We start from the raw sequence: 19,424 nt of genomic DNA, 5'->3' as shown, positions 1-19,424 counted from the left end.
CCGGCCGGCTTAATAAAGACTCTCAAATTTGGACTTCTCAGTGGTGATCAGTCTGTTCTTAAGTTGCTCACCATAACACTCACCATTTCCTTCCCTGCCTGCTGTAGCTCCCTGCTGGGTTCTGCTGCCAGGCCCTGATATTTCCAAGTCCTCCATCAAGGAGTTACTGTTCCAGGCAGCTCTGCTAAAGCCCTGGAGATGCATCTGCATGTGGCTGATTCCCATTCAGTCTTCAGGCTCTGCTCACAGTGACATTCTCAGGGAAGCCTCTCCCAGGCCTTGCCCTGTTTCAGAATCTCAAGTCAGAGTGTCACAGCACCTTCGATGTCCCCTACTAGGACACTTATTGTGAATAATAGTATCTTAAGGAAGCATCTTCCTCAGTCAAAATCACACACGCAAGGCCCAATATGTTTCAGCACCCAGCACAAAGCCTAAGCATAGCACATGTGAATATGAGACAAAAGTTACTAAGGTTCAATGCATAGAATAATTACTCTGGGATTTCACTTTTAAAAATGTAGACATTTCAGATTCAGTGGTTCTCTGATGGAGCCCAGGAATTTGGAGCAGGTCAAAGACTAAAAATTTGCTGCATAGGAATAGTTAGCAGATGCTTATTGAGTGAATTCATGTCTGAATGGATGGATAGATAGATGGCTAACAAAGAATGAAAACATCAATTAGCAATTTAATTAATTAATAGACAAATAAATATGTTGATGATCTGAGGCTAGAGACTGTGCTGACTGAGATTCTGCTTGCTCTTGCATGAGTCGGGCCTGAAGAGACAAGTCTTCCTTTGACATCTCTTTAAACACAAATAAATGCCCCTGGATAAAATCATCATCATTATACTGTATCCACCCCACCAGCACCAGAGGAAGGCTTTGTGCTGTCTTTATAGAAAACAATGACTGGGAACAAGGCAAGGTGGTACTCAATTGCAAAGCCAGCATTAGGCTGCCATTTAAATAGCTGTCATCCCCCCACATGAACTCCCCAGGACCAGCCCTGCATAAACGCAGAACACATTCATTAGCTGAAAATGAATAAAATGGTATTTATAAAACGAGCAATTTGGATTTGATTAATGTTTATAAATGTGTTTACATATGAATTGAATATTAACCTATAGCTTGAAAGGGTTTAATTAACCTTGGAATATTGTTTTGGAGCACAATGAAAAATACCCAATTCACAAAGGGAAAGGCAGAGGATATCTTCGAGCACAAATGAGGTCGATTAATTAGGCAATTTGCATACATTTAAATCATTATTTTCAGAACAGTTTTTTTGACATTTGGCTCTTCCTATTCCCATATTGTGTTTTCAACCTTCTATTTGTACAAAACATCAATCACCCGGCCCCGCTGAGTGCATCATGATCAGCTCAGGAACCCTGAAGCCCAGCCTTCCTGAGAAGTGGGCATGATCTCAGCAAAGAAGATGCAGTAACCTGTCCAAAAGGACCCCGGAGTGATAGGGGGATGTCAGATTAAACTGAACCCATGAACTTGATACAGAATGGTAAAATAGTGGTCCACAGCAAGAAGAACATAATAAACACAGACATTATTTGGTAAACGGGCAAATGAATGAATGAAAGCTGGCATGGATTTCAAGATCATCAAATGCAGTGCTTTTTAAAGATTATTTTATATGATATTATCTCAACCTTATATAACCCCTTATATAACTTTATAACTTTCAGCAATACTTTAGCCCTCTTTATTTCACACTTCTCATCTGTCAGGAAAATTGATGAAGTCCTACTTTATTCTGGTTGCTTTATAAGAATTATAAATAAATAAATAAATAAATACACACACACACACACACACACATACACACACACACACACACACGGAATACCTGTTTTACAAACAAGGTATTTTGGTTCTTTAGGTTTCAATCAGCTTCCATGAAGGATCTCCATCTTCCCTAATATTATCATTGAGACACCTAATATTATCATTGAGACACCAAATTAAAAGTCAAATAGCTATAGATATTCACATAGATATTCACATAGATATTCAGTCCATAAGTTTAACTAGGTGTACAATGATGCCTAATCCCTAATCTCTATCCACTTCCCAACAAATCCACCAGGGGCCCATGGTTAATTAGATGCTCAGAACTACACATGGGGTACAAGGAAGAATAGCACCATCAAGAAAGAGGCAATTCCTTGTAGATACTGTCATGTGTCCAGTTGAACAAAGTGCTATCACATTCATTATTCAGTACCAATCTGAAAAAGAAGTATCAATGGTGTTGCTGTCCTCATTTGAAGTAGGAAAAAGTGTGTTCTTTTCATTGAGGTGGAATATCTGAAGCATTATCAATGCTATACACAATTCTCTTCTTAAGGGTTTCTCAACCTCAAGTCAAAAAATATATACATTGTCAGAATACAGTACAGAAAGGAATTCTGTTTTCTAAGAATGGGTCTAGCATCTTGTATGGCCATGTGAAACCCCTAGATGTCACAATCATAAAGACACTTGAACACATTCTGCTCATCTCTCAGTCTCCCTAATTTATTGAATGGTATTTTCAAATGTTTGGCAATGAACAGAGAGACATAAGAATGAAGAAGTTCACAATGCCAGTTATCATCATGTGGGACAACAATAAAAGTGAAGGTGCATAGAGCTGGTAAACCCTGTCCCTCAAGTAGTTTCAATGAGGTATAAGTTTAAGCAGAGCCCGATGGAAGCACATTCCTCCATGATTTAATTAATGTGTTGAATGGATGGAGGTTGGATGTTTTGAAAGGAGAACTAATTCCTGAAGGGTTCTGGGCTATAATGAAATCAATCTTGGCCCATTTTGCAACTTTGCCACTGTCTGGACCCAGGCAATTACCCAAGTGCTGAGTAAGGTCCTGGGAAAGGCATGAGCATATGGTGTGTGGGGCACTAAAGCTAGACTCATGTCACCTTGTTAAATAGGGTATTGATCCATGGAGACGTGTCCACGAGGTGTCATAACAGGCCCATTAACACAGGTTATCCTCTCAACTGTCTCCTCAAACAAGATTTCTTTTCTAAGTTATTTATTTCGAAACTAATACTTGTGACATGTTTAAGTATATTCAGTTCTCCTTAAATAGTAAGCAGCAGAGCCAAGACTTGAGCTCATATATGCCTGACACCCAATCCCAGATTCTCACTGTGGGCTCCTCTACCTATTAACTATAGGGTCAACTCATACAGCTCTACTGAGTGCCTAGAGCTTGGGTAACTGAAGTCCTGTCCCAGAAGAATGGGCCACCTTTTCTGGGCACTGAGCCTACGTTCCATCTTCCCTCTTCATTTAATTCACAGAATTCTCACATTTGACCAAACTACCATTCCCCAAAACTAGAAAAGAAAGCCCTGTTAGCCTCTTGCCCCGCCTCCAACACTACACAATTGTCCTTAACTGTATCCCCTACCTGTGCTCCCTCCCATTTCCATTCATTATAAACAGTCCCTGACCCATGACCTTCCTTCCTAATCCACAGAGGCAACATGGGACCAGGAAGCAACAATGACCTTCAGAGTCAGCGAGAAGAATCTGCTGACTATGGCTGGAAGACTGCTCAGTATGAGACTTGGGGTGAGATTATCTCAGTTTCATGTTTCTCGTCCATTAAATAAGAAAAATAAGTCTTAAATCAAGATGGCATGAGTGCAATGTGTTTAATTTGCAAACCACGCCTTTATGATGTTCTTCTCTGCCTCTGGAGGGCCTGTGTGGCAGAGGATACTCAGAGCCAGAACTCAGCCTTCATGTAAGACGATGTGACTCCCAATCCAAGTCACCAAGCCCAGTGCAAAAGACCCACCTTGTTTGCTCCCTGACTTCACTCCTTCCCACACTCAAGACTCAAGATTGTCCTCATCTTCCTTCTCCTACCTTCCACAGGCTTCCGGAATCTGAGGCTTTGAACTCTCCCTTGACCCAGCCTTGAATTCTCTTTTGGACTCCGATTTCTCCTTGTGTCCTGTGTCTTGCACATACGCAGATGCCAAGGAAAACAGCTATACTTTCTCCATCCCACACCAGGACATGGCACCTGGAAAGAGAATCCCCCATTTACATAGAAGAAAAACATCCCCAGAGCACACGGCTGATCTGTGGGGCTGTTGATAAATAAAACACTAATTTTTGTTTTCAAAGAAAGAAATGGGCTTTGAATTTACACGTGATCACCGACCACTTACAGGTTTGCATCAATCTTTCTCAGAAGTAGATGTGATTACAAGGACCCTAAACCCACGGCCACCTGGGACGCCCTCACTGTTCCATCCCATGCGTCTACACCCAGAAATTAGTAGCAAACACCGTTTTGTCTAAGTTGCTATTGCACTTAGGTGTTCTTTGTATCTGCCTGTGTGTTTTCCTTCTTTCTTTTAAAGCAGAACAATAGGTAGACAGAAAGCAAATGTCCACAATTCCACTCGCCATGCCTCACTGCGAGACAGTGCCTTGGTCCCAGAGAATCCTCCTCCTACAGCTTCAGGATCAGCTGGTCTTTCCCTGGACACTGTCAACTCATCAAATCTGACAAATGCCAACCAACAAGCTCTTGTAATCTGAAAAACAGTCCCCAGTGAAGTTGCCTCAGCTCCTCTCCAACCAGACTGCCTGACAATTTGACTAAATCAATTAGACTGAAGTTTGGTCATTTGAAGCTGAAATGTATTTGCTAAAGTAAAAATCTGAACAACTATAAACCAAGTTCACTTTCAGTTTAAGCTCCAACACAAATTCTAAGTTTCTATTTATTTGTATCAGTCTTTATCCTTTATCTCAGATGTTTTCATAAAAAAACCCCTAATCCTATAAACTAAGAATTTCTCCTCATTGTAAATATCACACAACAGAAAAGCCAGCAGATCAGCATTAGCAAATTGAATGGGGGACACTAATAAAGTCTTTTAAAATGTTAAGTTCATTAAATGTTAATAAACTAAAAAGGTAAATGAAAATAAAACATGATCAGATTTGAAAAGAAAATGATAAATCAGATACAGAAATTAATGGCTTAACTATGTAAAACTTGCTTAGCACATACATTTTATCTGTATCCATATCTATCTGTAAGTATAGATATATGTAGATAGATCTATATGTCTATATGTATAGATGTAGATATGTCTATATATCTATATATAATATGGATATATGTATATACATATATGTGTACATACACACACACACACACACATATATATATGGACATTATACAACTTTTAAAAGAAGAAGATTCCAAAGCATGTTATAACATGAATGAACCTTGAAAACATTATAAAAAGTAAAATAAGGCAGTCATACAACAAATAGTTCATGTTCCACTTATGCAAGGTATCTATAATAGTCAAACTCATCAAAGCAGAGAATAAGTATGGTTGCCCCTGGCAAGGTACTGGGGTGGAATAAATGGAGAGTTGTGTTTCAATGCAGATAAAATTTGAATTATTCTAGATGAATTCTAGAAAGCTGCTCTACCACGTGGTGCCTATAGGTATCGATATGGTCATATGGCATCATACACTTCAAAATCTAAGAGAGTGGACCTCATGCGAAATGTTCTTACTACAAAAATAAATGTTAGGCGATCCAAGATGGCGGACTAGAGGGTGACTGCATCTCCAGTCACTCCAGAACCCAGGATTCAAGAAGGGGAGGCATTGAGAGACTCGGACTAAAATAGAGATAGGGGTGAGTGTCCCCCACCCGGTGAAGCGGTGAAGCACTGCCCGGGCGGCAGGCCCAGATTCGGGTGGCTTATTAGAGTAAGGCAGAGCAGCTAGAGTCCTCCCCAGGTAGCCCTGTGCACTCCAGGGGTGGGCTCCTCCCACAGGGCCAAACTCTCCAGCATCTCAGAGCAGGCCCGCCAGTGAGAGCCTTTCTGCACAGAACCAAGCTTCGGTTCCCTGAACTAGGGCGGTGAGTTCCTGCCTGCAGGTTTCTTCAGGGACCAGGGACTTCCCCAAGCAGTCTGCAGCCCGGCCCCCTCTGGTGGGAAGTGCTTATCCAGGCTAGCTTCTCGGAGCAGACCGCTCAGTGAGAGCCTTTCCACACAGAGCCAGCTCCAAGTCCTGGAACCAGTAGAGGACTAGGGGCAGCTTTCCTTGGAAGCAATGCATTATCAAGTTACTCCAAGATTTCAGGCTATTGAAGGCAGGAAGGTGATACACTGGAAATCTACTGGGACAATATAAGCCAATAGAAGAATTCTGAAATATCACTAAGTCCCACTGACATCTGACCAATATGAGAAAAAAAGGGAAGAAAATGTCCCAAACAAACCTAGATACTATATCAATAAAACCCAATGACAGTACAGCAGAAGAAATGTCAGAAAGGGAGTTCAGAATGTACATAATTAAAACAATCAGGAAAGCAAACGAGGACATGAAAGAGCAAATGCAGGCATTAAATGATCGCACTAATCAACAGTTAAAGGAGCAAATACGGGAAGCAAGAGATCATTTCAATAAAGAGTTAGAGATATTGAAAAAAAAACAAACAGAAGTCCTTGAAATGAAGGAAACAATAAACCAAGTTAAAAACTACATAGAAAGCATAACCAGTAGGATAGAACACCTGGAAGACAGAACCTCAGACATTGAAGACAAAATATTTAATCTTGAAAACAAAGTTGACCAAATAGAGAAGATGGTAAGAAATCATGAACAGACTCTACAAGAATTATGGGATGTCATGAAAAGGCCACATTTAAGAATTATTGGGATTGAAGAAGGCACAGAGAAACAAACCAAAGGCATGAACAATCTATTCAATGAAATAATATCAGAAAATTTCAGAATATGAAGAATGAAATGGAAAACCAGGTACAAGAGGCTTATAGGACTCCAAATATAAAAAAGTACAACAGACCCACACCAAGGCGCATTATTATGAAAATACCTATCATACAAAATAAAGACAAAACTTTAAAGGCTGTGAGAGAAAAGACTCAAATTACATTCAGGGGGAAACCAATACGGATATCAGCAGATTTTTCAATCCAGACCATATAAGCTCGAAGGGCCAGGAACAACATTTACCAAGCCCTGAAAAAAAATGGATGCCAACCAAGAATCTTATACCCAGCAAAACTTACTTTCAGATATGACGATGAAATAAGATCCTTCCATGATAAACAAAAGCTAAAGGAATTTACAAAAGAAAGCCGGCATTGCAGAACATTCTCAGCAAAATATTCCATGAGGAAGAGATGAAAAACAATGATGCAAATCAGCAACGGGAGGAACTAGCCTAACGGAATAGCCAAATAAAGGGGAAACCAAATCATGTCAAAAAACAAAAATGAGTCAAATGACTGGGAATAGAAATCATATCTCAATAATAACCCTGAATGTTAATGGCCTGAACCCATCAATCAAAAGACATAGACTGGCAGAATGGATTAAACAGTAAAATCCAACAATTTGCTGCCTGCAAGAGAGTCATCTCATAGAAAGAGATACCCATAGACTAAAGGTGAAAGGATGGGAAAAAACATACTATGCACATGGACACAGCAAAAAAGCTGGAGTATCCATCCTCATTTCAGATAATGTGGACTTCAAGCCAAAAGTAGTCAGAAGGGAAAAGAAGGACATTACATACTGCTTAAGGGAAGCATAAATCAGCAAGACATAACAATCATAAACATCTATGCCCCGAACAATGGCTCATCCATGTACATCAAACAAATCCTTCTCAATTCCAGAAATCAAATAGACCACAACACAATAATACTAGGCAATTTTAACACACTTCTCTCACCGCTGGATAGATTGTCCAAACAAAAATTGAATAAAGAAACCATAGATCTCAATAACACAATCAACAATTTAGACTTAACCAACTTATATAGAATATACCATCCAACAAAGAACAAATACACCTTCTTCTCAGCAGCACATGGATCCTTCTCTAAAATAGACCATGTCTTATGCCACAAAGCTACTGTTAGCAAATACAAGAAGATAGAGATACTATCTTGTACTGTATCAGATCATAATGGATTGAAATTAGAAATAAATGACAGAATAAAAAACAGAAACTTCTCCAATACCTGGAGATTAAATAATATGCTATTATATGATGAATGGATAACAGAAGACATCAGGAGGGAAATTAAAAAATTCTTAGAAGTAAATGAGAACAAAGACACATCATATCAAAATCTCTGGGACACTATGAAAGCAGTACTTAGAGGAAGATTTATTTCATGGGGTGCATTCAACAAAAGAAGTAGAAATCAACAAATAAATGACTTAACACTACAGCTCAAAGCCCTAGAAAAAGAAGAGCAGACCAACACCAAAAGTAGTAGAACACAGGAAATAGTTAAAATCAGAGCCGAAATCAACGAAATTGAAACAAAAGAAACAATCGGAAAAATTAACAAAATAAAGAGTTGTTTCTTTGAAAAACTAAACAAAATTGATAGACCTTTAGCCAAACTAACAAAGAGAAAGAGGGAGAAAACTCAAATTACTAAAATTCGGAATGAACAAGGAAAAATCACAACAGACACGAGTGAAATACAAAACATAATTAGAAGCTATTTTGAAAATCTACATTCCAACAAAACAGAAAACCTCGAAGACATCAACAAGTTTCTAGAGACATATGAATTACCTAAACTGAACCAGGAGGACATACACAACATAAATAAATCAGTTTTAAGCAATGAAATAGAAGAGGTCATCAAAAGCCTACCAACAAAGAAAAGTCCGGAACCAGATGGGTTCTCAGCTGAGTTCTACAAAACCTTTAAAGAAGAGCTCATTCCAATACTTCTCAAAGCATTCCATAAAATAGAAGAGGAGGGAACCCTCCCAAACTCATTCTATGAAGCCAATATCACCCTGATACCTAAACCAGACAGAGACACATCAAGGAAAGACAATTTCAGACCAATATACTTAATGAACATCGATGCAAAAATTCTCAACAAAATTTTAGCAAATCGCATACAAAAATATATTAAAAAGATAGTGCACATGATCAAGTGGGTTTTATTCCAGGGATGCAAGGTTAGTTCAACATTCGGAAATCAATAAATGTCATTCATCATATCAACAGACTAAAAGTTAAGAATCACATGATTATTTCAATAGATGCAGAAAAAGCATTTGATAAAATACAACACCCCTTCATGCTCAAAACATTAGAGAAAATTGGGGTAGTGGGAACATTCCTTAACATTGTAAAGGCCATCTACGCTAAGCCCATGGCCAATATCATTCTAAATGGTGAAAAACTGAAAGCATTCCCCCTAAAAACTGGAACAAGACAGGGATGCCCTCTTTCACCACTTCTATTCAATATCGTTCTTGAGACTCTAGCCAGAGCAATTAGACAAACTAAAGAAATTAAAGGGATACGAATTGGAAAAGAGGAACTCAAACTATCCCCATTCGCTGATGACATGATTATATATTTAGAGGAACATGGAAATTCCACCAGAAAATTCTTAGAACTCATAAGTGAATTCAGTAAAGTAGCAGGTTACAAGATCAATGCTCATAAATCCAACGCATTTTTATACATAAGTGATGATTCTTCAGAAAGAGAAATTAGGAAAACTACCCCATTCACAATAGCCTCGAAAAAAATAAAATACTTGGGAATCAATCTCACAAAAGAGGTGAAAGACCTCTACAATGAGAACTATACAACACTAAAGAAAGAAATTAAAGAACACCTTAGAAGATGGAGAGATCTCCCATGTTCTTGGATAGGCAGAATTAATATTGTCAAAATGGCCATACTACCAAAAGCACTATACACATTCAATGCAATTCCAATTAAAATCTCCATGGGGTACCTTACAGAAATAGAGCAAGCAATTATGAAATTCATCTGGAAGAATAAGAAACCCAGAAGAGCTAAAGCAATCCTCAGTAGAAAGAGCGAAGCAGGGGGTATTGCAATACCAGATCTTGAACTCTATTACAAAGCAATAGTAACAAAAACGGCATGGTATTGGTACCAAAATAGAAAGGTAGATCAATGGTACAGAATAGAGGACATGGACACAAACCCAAATAAATACAATTTTCTCATACTAGACAAAGGTGCCAAAAATATGCAATGGAGAAAAGATAGCCTCTTCAACAAATGGTGCTGGGAAAACTGGAAATCCATATGCAACAGAATGAAACTAAATCCCTATCTCTCACCCCGCACAAAACTCAACTCAAAATGGATCAAGCACCTCGGATTCAGACCACAGACCCTGCATCTTATAGAAGAAAAAGTAGGTCCAAACCTTCAACTTGTTGGCTTAGGAGCAGACTTCCTTAACAGGACCCCCATAGCACAAGAAATAAAAGCTAGAATCAACAACTGGGATAGATTCAAACTAAAAAGCTTTCTCTCAGCAAAGGAAACTATCAGTAATGTGAAGAGAGAGCCTACAGAGTGGGAGAATATCTTTGCCACTCATACTTCAGATAGAGCGCTAATTTCCAGAATCTATAAAGAACTCAAAAAATTCTACACCAAGAATACAAATAATCCAATCAACAAATGGGCTAAGGAAATGAACAGACACTTCACAGAAGAAGATCTACAAGCAATCAACAGATATATGAAAAAATGTTCAACATCTCTAGTAGTAAGAGAAATGCAAATCAAAACTACCCTAAGATTTCATCTCACCCCAATGAGAATAGGGATTATCAAGAACACAAGCAACAATAGGTGTTGGAGAGGATGTGGGGAAAATGGTACACTCATACATTGCTGGTGGGGTTGCAAATTAGTGCAGCCACTCTGGAAAGCAGTATGGAGATTCCTCAGAAAGCTTGGAATGGAACCACCATTTGAGCCAGCTATCCCACTCCTTGGCCTATACCCAAAGGACTTAAAATCAGCATATTACAGAGATACAGCCACATCAATGTTCATAGCTGCTCAATTCACTATAGTCAGATTGTGGAACCAACCTAGATGCCCTTCAGTTGATGAATGGATAAAGAAACTGTGGCATATATATACAATGGAATATTACTCTGCTATGAAGAATGATAAAATTATGGCATTTGCAGGCAAATGGATGAAATTGGAGGATATCATGCTAAGTGAGATAAGCCAATCTCAAAAAATTAAAGGACGAATTATCCTCGCTGATAAGCGGATGAGGACATATAAGGGGGTGTAGGAGGGGTTAGTGTTAGGGTTAGGGTTAGGTTTAGGGTCAGGGATAAGGAGGGTGGTATGAATGGAGGAAGGAAGGACTGTATAGAGGGAAAAGAGGGGTGAGAGGGGTGGGGGGGAAGGGAAAAAATAACAGAATGAATCAAACAACATTGCCCTATGTAAATTTATGATTTTTAATTAAAATAAATAAAAAAAAATAAATGTTAAAAACAAATACAAAAATAAGGAACGCAAGGAAACTTTGGGGTATGTAGAATGTGTCCGCTCCCTGGAACGTGGCGATGGCGTGTTGAGTGTGTGGTGAAGTCCACCCATATCAAACTGTACACATTAACTGCATGCAGTGCTTTGACTCTCAGTCTTACCTCAGTAATGCGTCTTTGTTTTTAAAGATGCACTCCACATGCTACTTGATTTTCTCTGATGTTCTGTTTGCAAAATGGGCCCCTCTGCTGATGGAGCAATCTCTTACTGCTTGTCCAGTCAGGAGCATGCCACCTGCAGTTTCTCAGTCCCCACAACAGCTGTGCTGCAGGGTGAGGAACTGAACTGCACACCCCGGTCACTTCCAGGCTTCAGGGTTTCAGCCCAGGGACCTGAAACCTCACTGCTGTCCCTGATCAATTGTACATCTGAGTTAATTGATTGGAAAAAGATGCTATCCCCCTTCCAGTTCTCACTGTTCAAGTAGCAGAAGCAGGTGGATCATGGGATCAAATATTCATGAGGCCTGGACAGTGAGACCAGTTATTAGAACAGAGAAAGGCAGACATTGCATTCAGTTGCATATTTACACTAAGCAGAGGAGGACGTGGTTCCAAATAATTCCATTGCTTCTAAAATAGATTAGAGATAGCTGTGGATAAGCGCCCAGTGCTCATAAGCTGGCTGGGAGCTCAAATACCCAACTTTTTATGATTTAATCTTGCCCTCTATTCTGACATTTTTATTTAAGTTTCCCATTCAAGAAACCTTTTTGACTCAACCACTGACTTTTCCCTCAAAAAAATGAGAACAGGAAACAGGACAGTAGGGAACCTTGAACTTTTTGGTAGTGCCTAACTTGGGCCAAACTCTGAGCTGGATACTTTTTATAAGAATCTCTTACAATTCCGACAAACACTTGGTTTCGGAGGTATGATTATAGTACTGTGCAGAGCGGAAGAAAAGTGGTTCAGCAAATCCCCAGGTCACACAAGTAGGATGTAGGAAGGCTGTGCCCAAGTCTGTCCAGCGTCAGAGCCTGGCTCCTGCACAGAGCCCTGCAAGCCGGTGTCCCTGTGCTTTGCAGAGTTCAGCACCTCACCCGGCTGCATGCTGTGCCCTGATTCACATATGCGTGCCTTTCACATGCCCGAAGGAGGCCTTAGTGTGTAGAAACCTGCTGGCTTGTTGAATGCAGAAAATCAGGGTGTGAGGAGCGGCTTGGTGAAGCTACCAAATGCAACAGAGTGTGGAGAAGGGAACCTGAACCAGGGACTGATTAGAGAGGACAGTCTCTAATGTCTGACAAGAAAACAGGTGCAGTGCAATCAGCGCACAGCACCGCTGAAGCTAAGGGGAGCTGCCAGGGACCCATAGCTTCAGATCATTCTCTAACGCATTGTGTTTTCTATATTACTCAACGTTTTCTGGACCTAGGTCATTGCCCCTCTCATTTCAATCAATACAGTCACATAAATGTTCTACACCCACTCATCCCTCATGCTAATCAGTGATGCAGTCTGATGGCTATACAAATTATTTAGAGAAAATTAAGAAAACCTATTTTTCATTGAAAGTTATTGTTCCACACGCCACATTCGAGTAGCCTTTTTTCTGATTAAAATGAATAAGTTAGTTACTTACTGGTGAAACTCACAGTCTTTCTCGGGAGACGGTGCCTGGATTCACCTTCTCAGCTCAATTCAATACCAGATACATGAGCTGGAATCATTTAGTTCCCACCTCCCTAAGCTTCAGGGATTTTTTAAAAAATCTAAAACATAGAGGTTATGATCTTTCTCTTTCAGAGATTTTCTAACTTAAAGTATTATGTGGAATCTCTTAATGTTCAGCAAATACAGTTGATCAGTAACTCTTACAAATCTGAGACAACCTTTTGGTGGCAAATAAATCTTGAGGCTCAGAATTTGGGGTCCATTTTAGACTTTGCTTGTAATCCCATTGTGCTGACTTTTGTCATGCCTATGACCTGTACTCAGTGTGTTAGAACTCTGTTGTTCAAGGAATTTATTTCATATTTAGTGCTGATTACCAAACTAGTGGTTAGTCTCCTGTGATTCAACACACACACACACACACACATCACCTATTGAACAAATATCTATTTAGTTTCTACTATGTACTAAACCAGATAAGCAATAAAAAGATAAATCAGATAAGCATCCTGTTGTCAGGCACTTAAAGTCAAACAGTGGAGATAAGAAACATAAATCATCAGAAAGTAAGGGTGAAATACATAATATAGCTGCAGTTTAATGTGCATCTGCACACATGGTACTTTTCATTTGAAATTTCTGTTTCAGAAATAAACTGTTCTTGGATCCGAGGGGAACCCTTTCTCTTTTTTCTTTCCCCTTCCTGCATTCCTACTCCCACCAGTCGATGAGGGATCTTCCCCAGTTGCTGCGCCCTCTCTGTAGTCCTGGGGGAAGAAGCAGAAACACTGGAAGGATGCTAAGGTGCTGGGGCAGGTGCTGAAGTTCTGCGCAGGCCCTGGAGTGCTAGGCCACCCACTGCCATCTGGAGCGTGCTGGAGCACGGGAAGGACGCCCAGCACTGAGGAGAAGGCTCAAGGGTGGGGATGGACGGTGCTCTCCTGGGGGAGAGCGCCCCAGCACTGGGGAAGGGGCTGTGCCTCTGCCTCCTCTCCAGACCCCCACAAGAGTCGGGTGTCCAACCACTCCCTCAGCTTTCCCCCAGGACAAGTTGCTATTGATTACATAAAAATTAAGACCCAGTCTGCAATTTAGGTGTCTTGCTTCTCAATACCTTGCGACGGATGATAAAGAGGACACTTTCTCTTACCAACCCTGCAAATCCAGGTGGGGCAGGACTCAGGATCGGCCTTCCTTCCAAGCTTTTCTCTTGCTCTCTCTGGAGCTGCCCTTCTGTTATGACTTTTGCCTTAGCCAGTGTAATGGTTAATTCAGATTGCCACATTGACTGGATTAAGAGATGCCCATGACTAAGAGGCTTCTGGGTGTGTCTAGGAATGATTGGCATGTGGGATAGGAACTGAAGTGGAGCCCCTCCCTAAGTGTGGATGGCACTGCCCAAAAGGATGGTGGCCTGGATGGAATAAAAGCTGGAAGAACAAGGGAGCAGCAGCAGGTGCGAGCTCCTCTCTTCTCAAATGGGTTCTTGATCGCTGCTTCAATCGGCTGAGGATATCAGACTCTGGCTTCTTCACTCTTCCAAGCGAACTCTGCCAGTGATTCTCCAGGAAGTTTCCAGAAGCCTTGGTCTCAGACTAGGGTAGCACTGTTGATCCTTCTTGTTCCGGGGCTTCTGCATCTTGGACTGTGCAGCTACTGGTTCCTCCAGCTCTCCAGCTACAGAAGGCCATTGTGGACTATCCAGCTTCTGGTCTAATAAATCCCATTTTATAATCATACTTCCTATTCATTCTGTTCCTCTAGAGAACCCTGACTAATACAGTCAGTAAAATCAAGCAAAGCATCCAGTAGACCTGTGATTTTTGGTCTGAATATACTGATGCCATCACCACGTGGACAAAGATCCTAGAGAGGGCAGAGGGGTTGGTACTTCACCCCATTCTATTTCTCGAGTGTTTGCAAAGCCCTGGGAATTGCTCTCCCCATTCAGAGCTCACAGTAGCACATCAAGGTGGCTAGTCAGAAGTCCCACCTGGCTGATACCTTTCTCAGGGTTCAAAGGTTCGATGCTCAGAGAATGAATGTGCATTGATGGTGACTAATAAAATAAGATGTGTGAACAGACGAGAAGAAACACTGGTGAGGAGAGGGGCACGCAAGACAGGAGGAAGACAGATGAAACTCTCGGCTTCCATCCTTGTGAAATCCCTCCTGGAGATAAGTTGTTATCACAAAATTTATTTTTGATTCTCAGTAGACTCATGAAAAAATTTCCAGATGATAAGCAATTCTGTTTAATATTCAAACATTTTCTGAATACATACATGTTCTGGAGGAAAGTTTCTACATGGGAGATGCAGACAGTAATAGAATTCCTGCATGGTCTTTGGAAACAGCAAATGTTTTAGAAGCAGAGTTTGAGTGTAATTTCCAACCTTGCATTCTACAGCTGTGTCACCTTGAAATTTTGTGTTTCTGTTTATGTTTCTCCATCTTTTTTCATCTGTTAATTGAAACACACAACATAAAACACTTGTTCTGCAGATTTCCTGGGATCATCAAGGATAATATGCACCCAAGAGTTGGCTCCAGGCCAGGCCAGAGCTGGTGGTCAGCAAGTGGTGGTGAGAAAGATAATCTCCTGCAGCAGAGTACGTGTCGAAGCCCCTTCCTTCAACCCTTAGGAGGCTTGGGAGAGGTCAGAATTGATGAGTTCAAAATCTCGAGAGAAATATGCGAGGCAAATAAAGAAACAGAGATCACGTAATAATGGCTCAGTTTCAAATAGTCCTCTATGTTTCACTGAACAATATTAGTTAGGCCTATTAACTTGATCCTCATTGCAATCTTATGAAATCAGCAGGATGCAGGATGCAGCATATTTTTAAAATTGTTATTTTTAAAGATTCAAAAAGCTAGAGGGCATTTTCCAAGGTCACAGAGTTTAAAAGTGGTGGAGCCAGGGATAAACCGATACTCTTAATTTCATGTATTTTAGACAAAAACGATCAGTCCATTCAGGTCAAACGGAATGTGCATTTAGATCAGTTCTACTGAGCTGTGTTTAGATACGCTGAGCCAGGTGAGAAAGGAAGCTAGGGCTGAGCACCTGGGGAAGGGTGTGGAGAAGGATCTTGAAGGCTCAGTGAGGGTCAGGCTTACAGGACACCCTGCATCTTCCTTAAGGATACCCTGAATCTGCCTGGGTGCACTTTGCTGGAACAGCTGCTCACTTGGTAGTGCCGAGGTCTGAGTAGGAAATGAAATATAATGGGCTGACATCATCAGGCCTGAGTGTGAACAACCAGAAGGCCCTCCCGAGATTCAGGGCAGCACTCCCTCAGCCTGAGCCTGGTGATCTGCAGACCTCGCACCACAGAGACGCACGGAGAGCCCGCCCACATCCCCACTCTTCCTTAACTCTTCTCTAATTTTGCACTCTGTCTCGGTTGTTTGGTGCCACACTCAGATCTTACCTAGGGTCAGTGTGTCAGTGGTGGCCAGAAGCTCCTGCCTTCTAAAGAACAGAGCCTCTCAGAGTCCCTCAGTGGAGACGGGCTCTCCTGGGCTTTGGGGAGGGGCTGGCACTGCTGGGCACCATGCTGCCTGCCCTCCCCTGCCGCTCTACTCCTGTTGGTCTTCATTTTCGCGTGTTTTTAATTTAGTGAGTGTTCACTATTCCATGCCCCCACCAGGTTCTTCCACACAAAGATAGAGGAAAGATAAGTGCTGCCTTGAGTTCCTGACAGCCTGCGGGACACAGGTACATGGAAAAGATAAGCTCATCCAGCAAGGTATACCAAAGCTCAGAAAAGGAAGGTTTCAACTCTGACTCAGGAGAAAGAGGGGCAGAGGACAGAAGGCCGTCCTGTCTAGCAGGGGCAGGCAGGGGTGCAGCCTTGGGAAAGAGAGTCTGAGCATCAGCTTTGAGCTGGTGGGTCTGACGGAAGAGCAGCACCACCTGGCCATGCTGCAGGAAGACGAGTCTGCACGCAGGTGACATGGAGGGGGCGGGGGGTCCAGTAGATGGATCACACCTGTGATTTGACATGGCTGGACGTACCAGGCAAGGTACTTCCTTCAGGGTACCTGGGTCTACGAAAGCCTACCTTGCTCCTTCCACTGCCCATACTACCCAATATAATTGAGATTAAGTACAATATTAAACCATAAAATGGAAAAGTTAGGCATCTGGTCCAATTTTAAATGATTTCCTGTTTTTTTTTCTGAAAGTTACAGTTCTACACAACTCTGTGGAACCCCATCTCCTTACTTGTTTTGAGTCCTGCTCCTGGGTCCCTACGCACGTGCTGTGGTGTTGGGACAGGAAGCCCACACGGGAGGCTCCACAGAGGAAAGGCGCAGCCCTGTCTTCAGTCTGGAAGTCTGGCCACCCCAGGTGCACAGGAGTGATCGTGACCGCTGAGCGCATGTGGGAGCTGGTACACTGTTCTCTGAGTCCTATGTGACACATGTTTGTGAGTGTGTGACACGCGAGTGAACCAGCATGGCGCAGTTCCCACTGTGCCCCTGGCCCCTGCCTCTCCAATCTGAGAGCTAGCTGTCGCCTCTTCCAGAGACGGTTCCCTCTGGTGCAACGTGGAGGAAGGGTTTGATGACAGTGGCTCATCAGGGCACAGTGGATAGGAGACGAGGGAACAAGGTCACTGTCCAGGGGAGGCACCATGGCAGGTTCCTGCCCCTCAGTGGAGCTACTTCTCATCTTGCAGAGCAGGCCATATTGCCCAAGGTCACTGGCAGGCACGGCACATAAATCAAGACACAGGTGCTCATTCTTTACTATGCCCAAGTTATCTCCCCTGACAGGCAGAACAGGGCTCTGAGCCAGAAACCCAGCTTCTCTAAACACACCATTGTTTGAATTCCTCGCTTGTGTGAGACTCCTCTGCAAACCCCCTCCTCACTTACTTCCTCCCATCCCACCTTCCCACCCAATGCACCCTCGACTTACCCTTCTTCATTCTCCATCCCCATTCACACCCGTGGCTGGAGAGACTCCAGAGCACTCAAGACTCCTGGGTCCAATTCTCAGATTGCAGCAACATAGCTCTTGCAGAATTTGACCAGGATCTTACATACTCTGGGGCCTTCTGAAGACTCTTGCCACCTCTCTGTCCATCACTTGGAATAGTTTAATAAGATGAAACCCTTAATAAGAAGCAGGGCCAACTAAGTTCTTTGTTTCTGCACTTTGAGTCCACAATCAGCGTAATCCTGTGCTCTCTCTATCCATCACCTCCTTTCACTTCTGTCTCCTGGTGATATAAATTGTTTGCATTTCCCAACTGAGTCATGTTCTGCCCTGCCTCCTCAGTAACAAATGCTGCCTCCTTCTTTCCCACAAATAACTCCTATTTATTCTTTGACTCTCAGGTACACCTCTTCTAGGAAACCTCTTCTGACCTGTCCCCGGCTAGATCGCCTGCCTCTGCACTTTGATCACGTCTCGCTCCGCTCTTGAAAACTCCATGCAACTCTGTTGCAAAGATTGTCTCCATGGAAATTCCTACCACAGGACATGAGCTTCATGTGGGAGAAATGCCTTCATTTTAACAAGTCACTGGTGGTAACACACATCATCAGTTTAAAAATAACTTCAGTTAATTTAAGAAAACTACTTATGAAATATAAGTAATTGATTATAGAACTCATCCCAAATTCCTGACTTTAAGAGATTAAAGAATACAGTGCTTCATGCTGAATAGGACTTGTTTACTAAATTCTAAATTTTTAGTGCCTCACACAGAGTAGGGGTAGTAGAGGTAGGTCATGGTCACAAACGTCTTCGCTCTTCTTTTTTCCAGGGCAGTGGAACCAGGTGTTGTCATTTCACTCTGTCCTCCCAGTGGAATCTAAGCCTAAGAAATGTCACTGCTGGTAAGAGGTGGTTCCCGGCAGGTTGACCTTTCCCCGCCCTCTTGTTCATGTGATTGAGATGAAGGACTTTGAGGTGGTGGGATTGCACGTCAGAACCAATGTGGGTAATCTGATTTGCCACACCCACCCTGAGGAGAACCATGACGGAAGCCAAAATAGTCTTTGTCACTAAGTCACTAAGACTGTCACTTAGTCATTTTTATTTCCCTGCTGTTGTTGTTGTTGCTGTTACATCATGGTCAATCTTACCTTTATTAATACAATAGGTCAAAATGAGCTCTTTTTAAGTGATTGCTTAACTTTTCAAATTAGAATGTCAGTTAACACAGACAGCAGACTAGGTGGATATGACTAAGCCTTAGAAGCTGGAATGTGCTGTGCAGTTTCTTTTATGAGAGCTGGTGTGGTAAACACCAACCACATTAACATCCACAACTCTGGATGGTGTCACCTCCACGTGCAGGTGACGAATCTAAGCTTCACAAATGGAAGAGCCGCCTC

General features: G+C 41.9%; 1 protein-coding gene across 3 annotated transcripts in view; it reads right to left on the bottom strand.

Moving 5' to 3' along the window:
* Positions 1-18,396, bottom strand: part of LOC306648414 (uncharacterized protein) — a 171,603-nt gene extending 153,207 nt beyond the window's left edge. For 2 of the 3 annotated variants that reach the window (XM_079118555.1, XM_079118554.1), the window contains exons 1-2: positions 17,998-18,396; positions 3,910-4,069 (exon numbers count right to left, since the gene is read on the bottom strand). In XM_079118555.1, coding sequence (XP_078974681.1) covers positions 3,910-4,069; positions 17,998-18,020 — 183 coding nt within the window. In that variant the 5' untranslated portion in view covers positions 18,021-18,396. The remainder of the gene's footprint in view (positions 1-3,909; positions 4,070-17,997) is intronic. The other variant, XR_013760373.1, reaches the window with a different exon arrangement.
* Between the last annotated feature and the right edge of the window lie 1,028 nt (positions 18,397-19,424).

This window comes from Sciurus vulgaris (assembly GCF_902686455.1).
Source record: "Sciurus vulgaris genome assembly, chromosome: 1".
NCBI lineage: Eukaryota > Metazoa > Chordata > Mammalia > Rodentia > Sciuridae > Sciurus > Sciurus vulgaris.
This window is presented reverse-complemented; position numbering and strand designations above follow the sequence as displayed.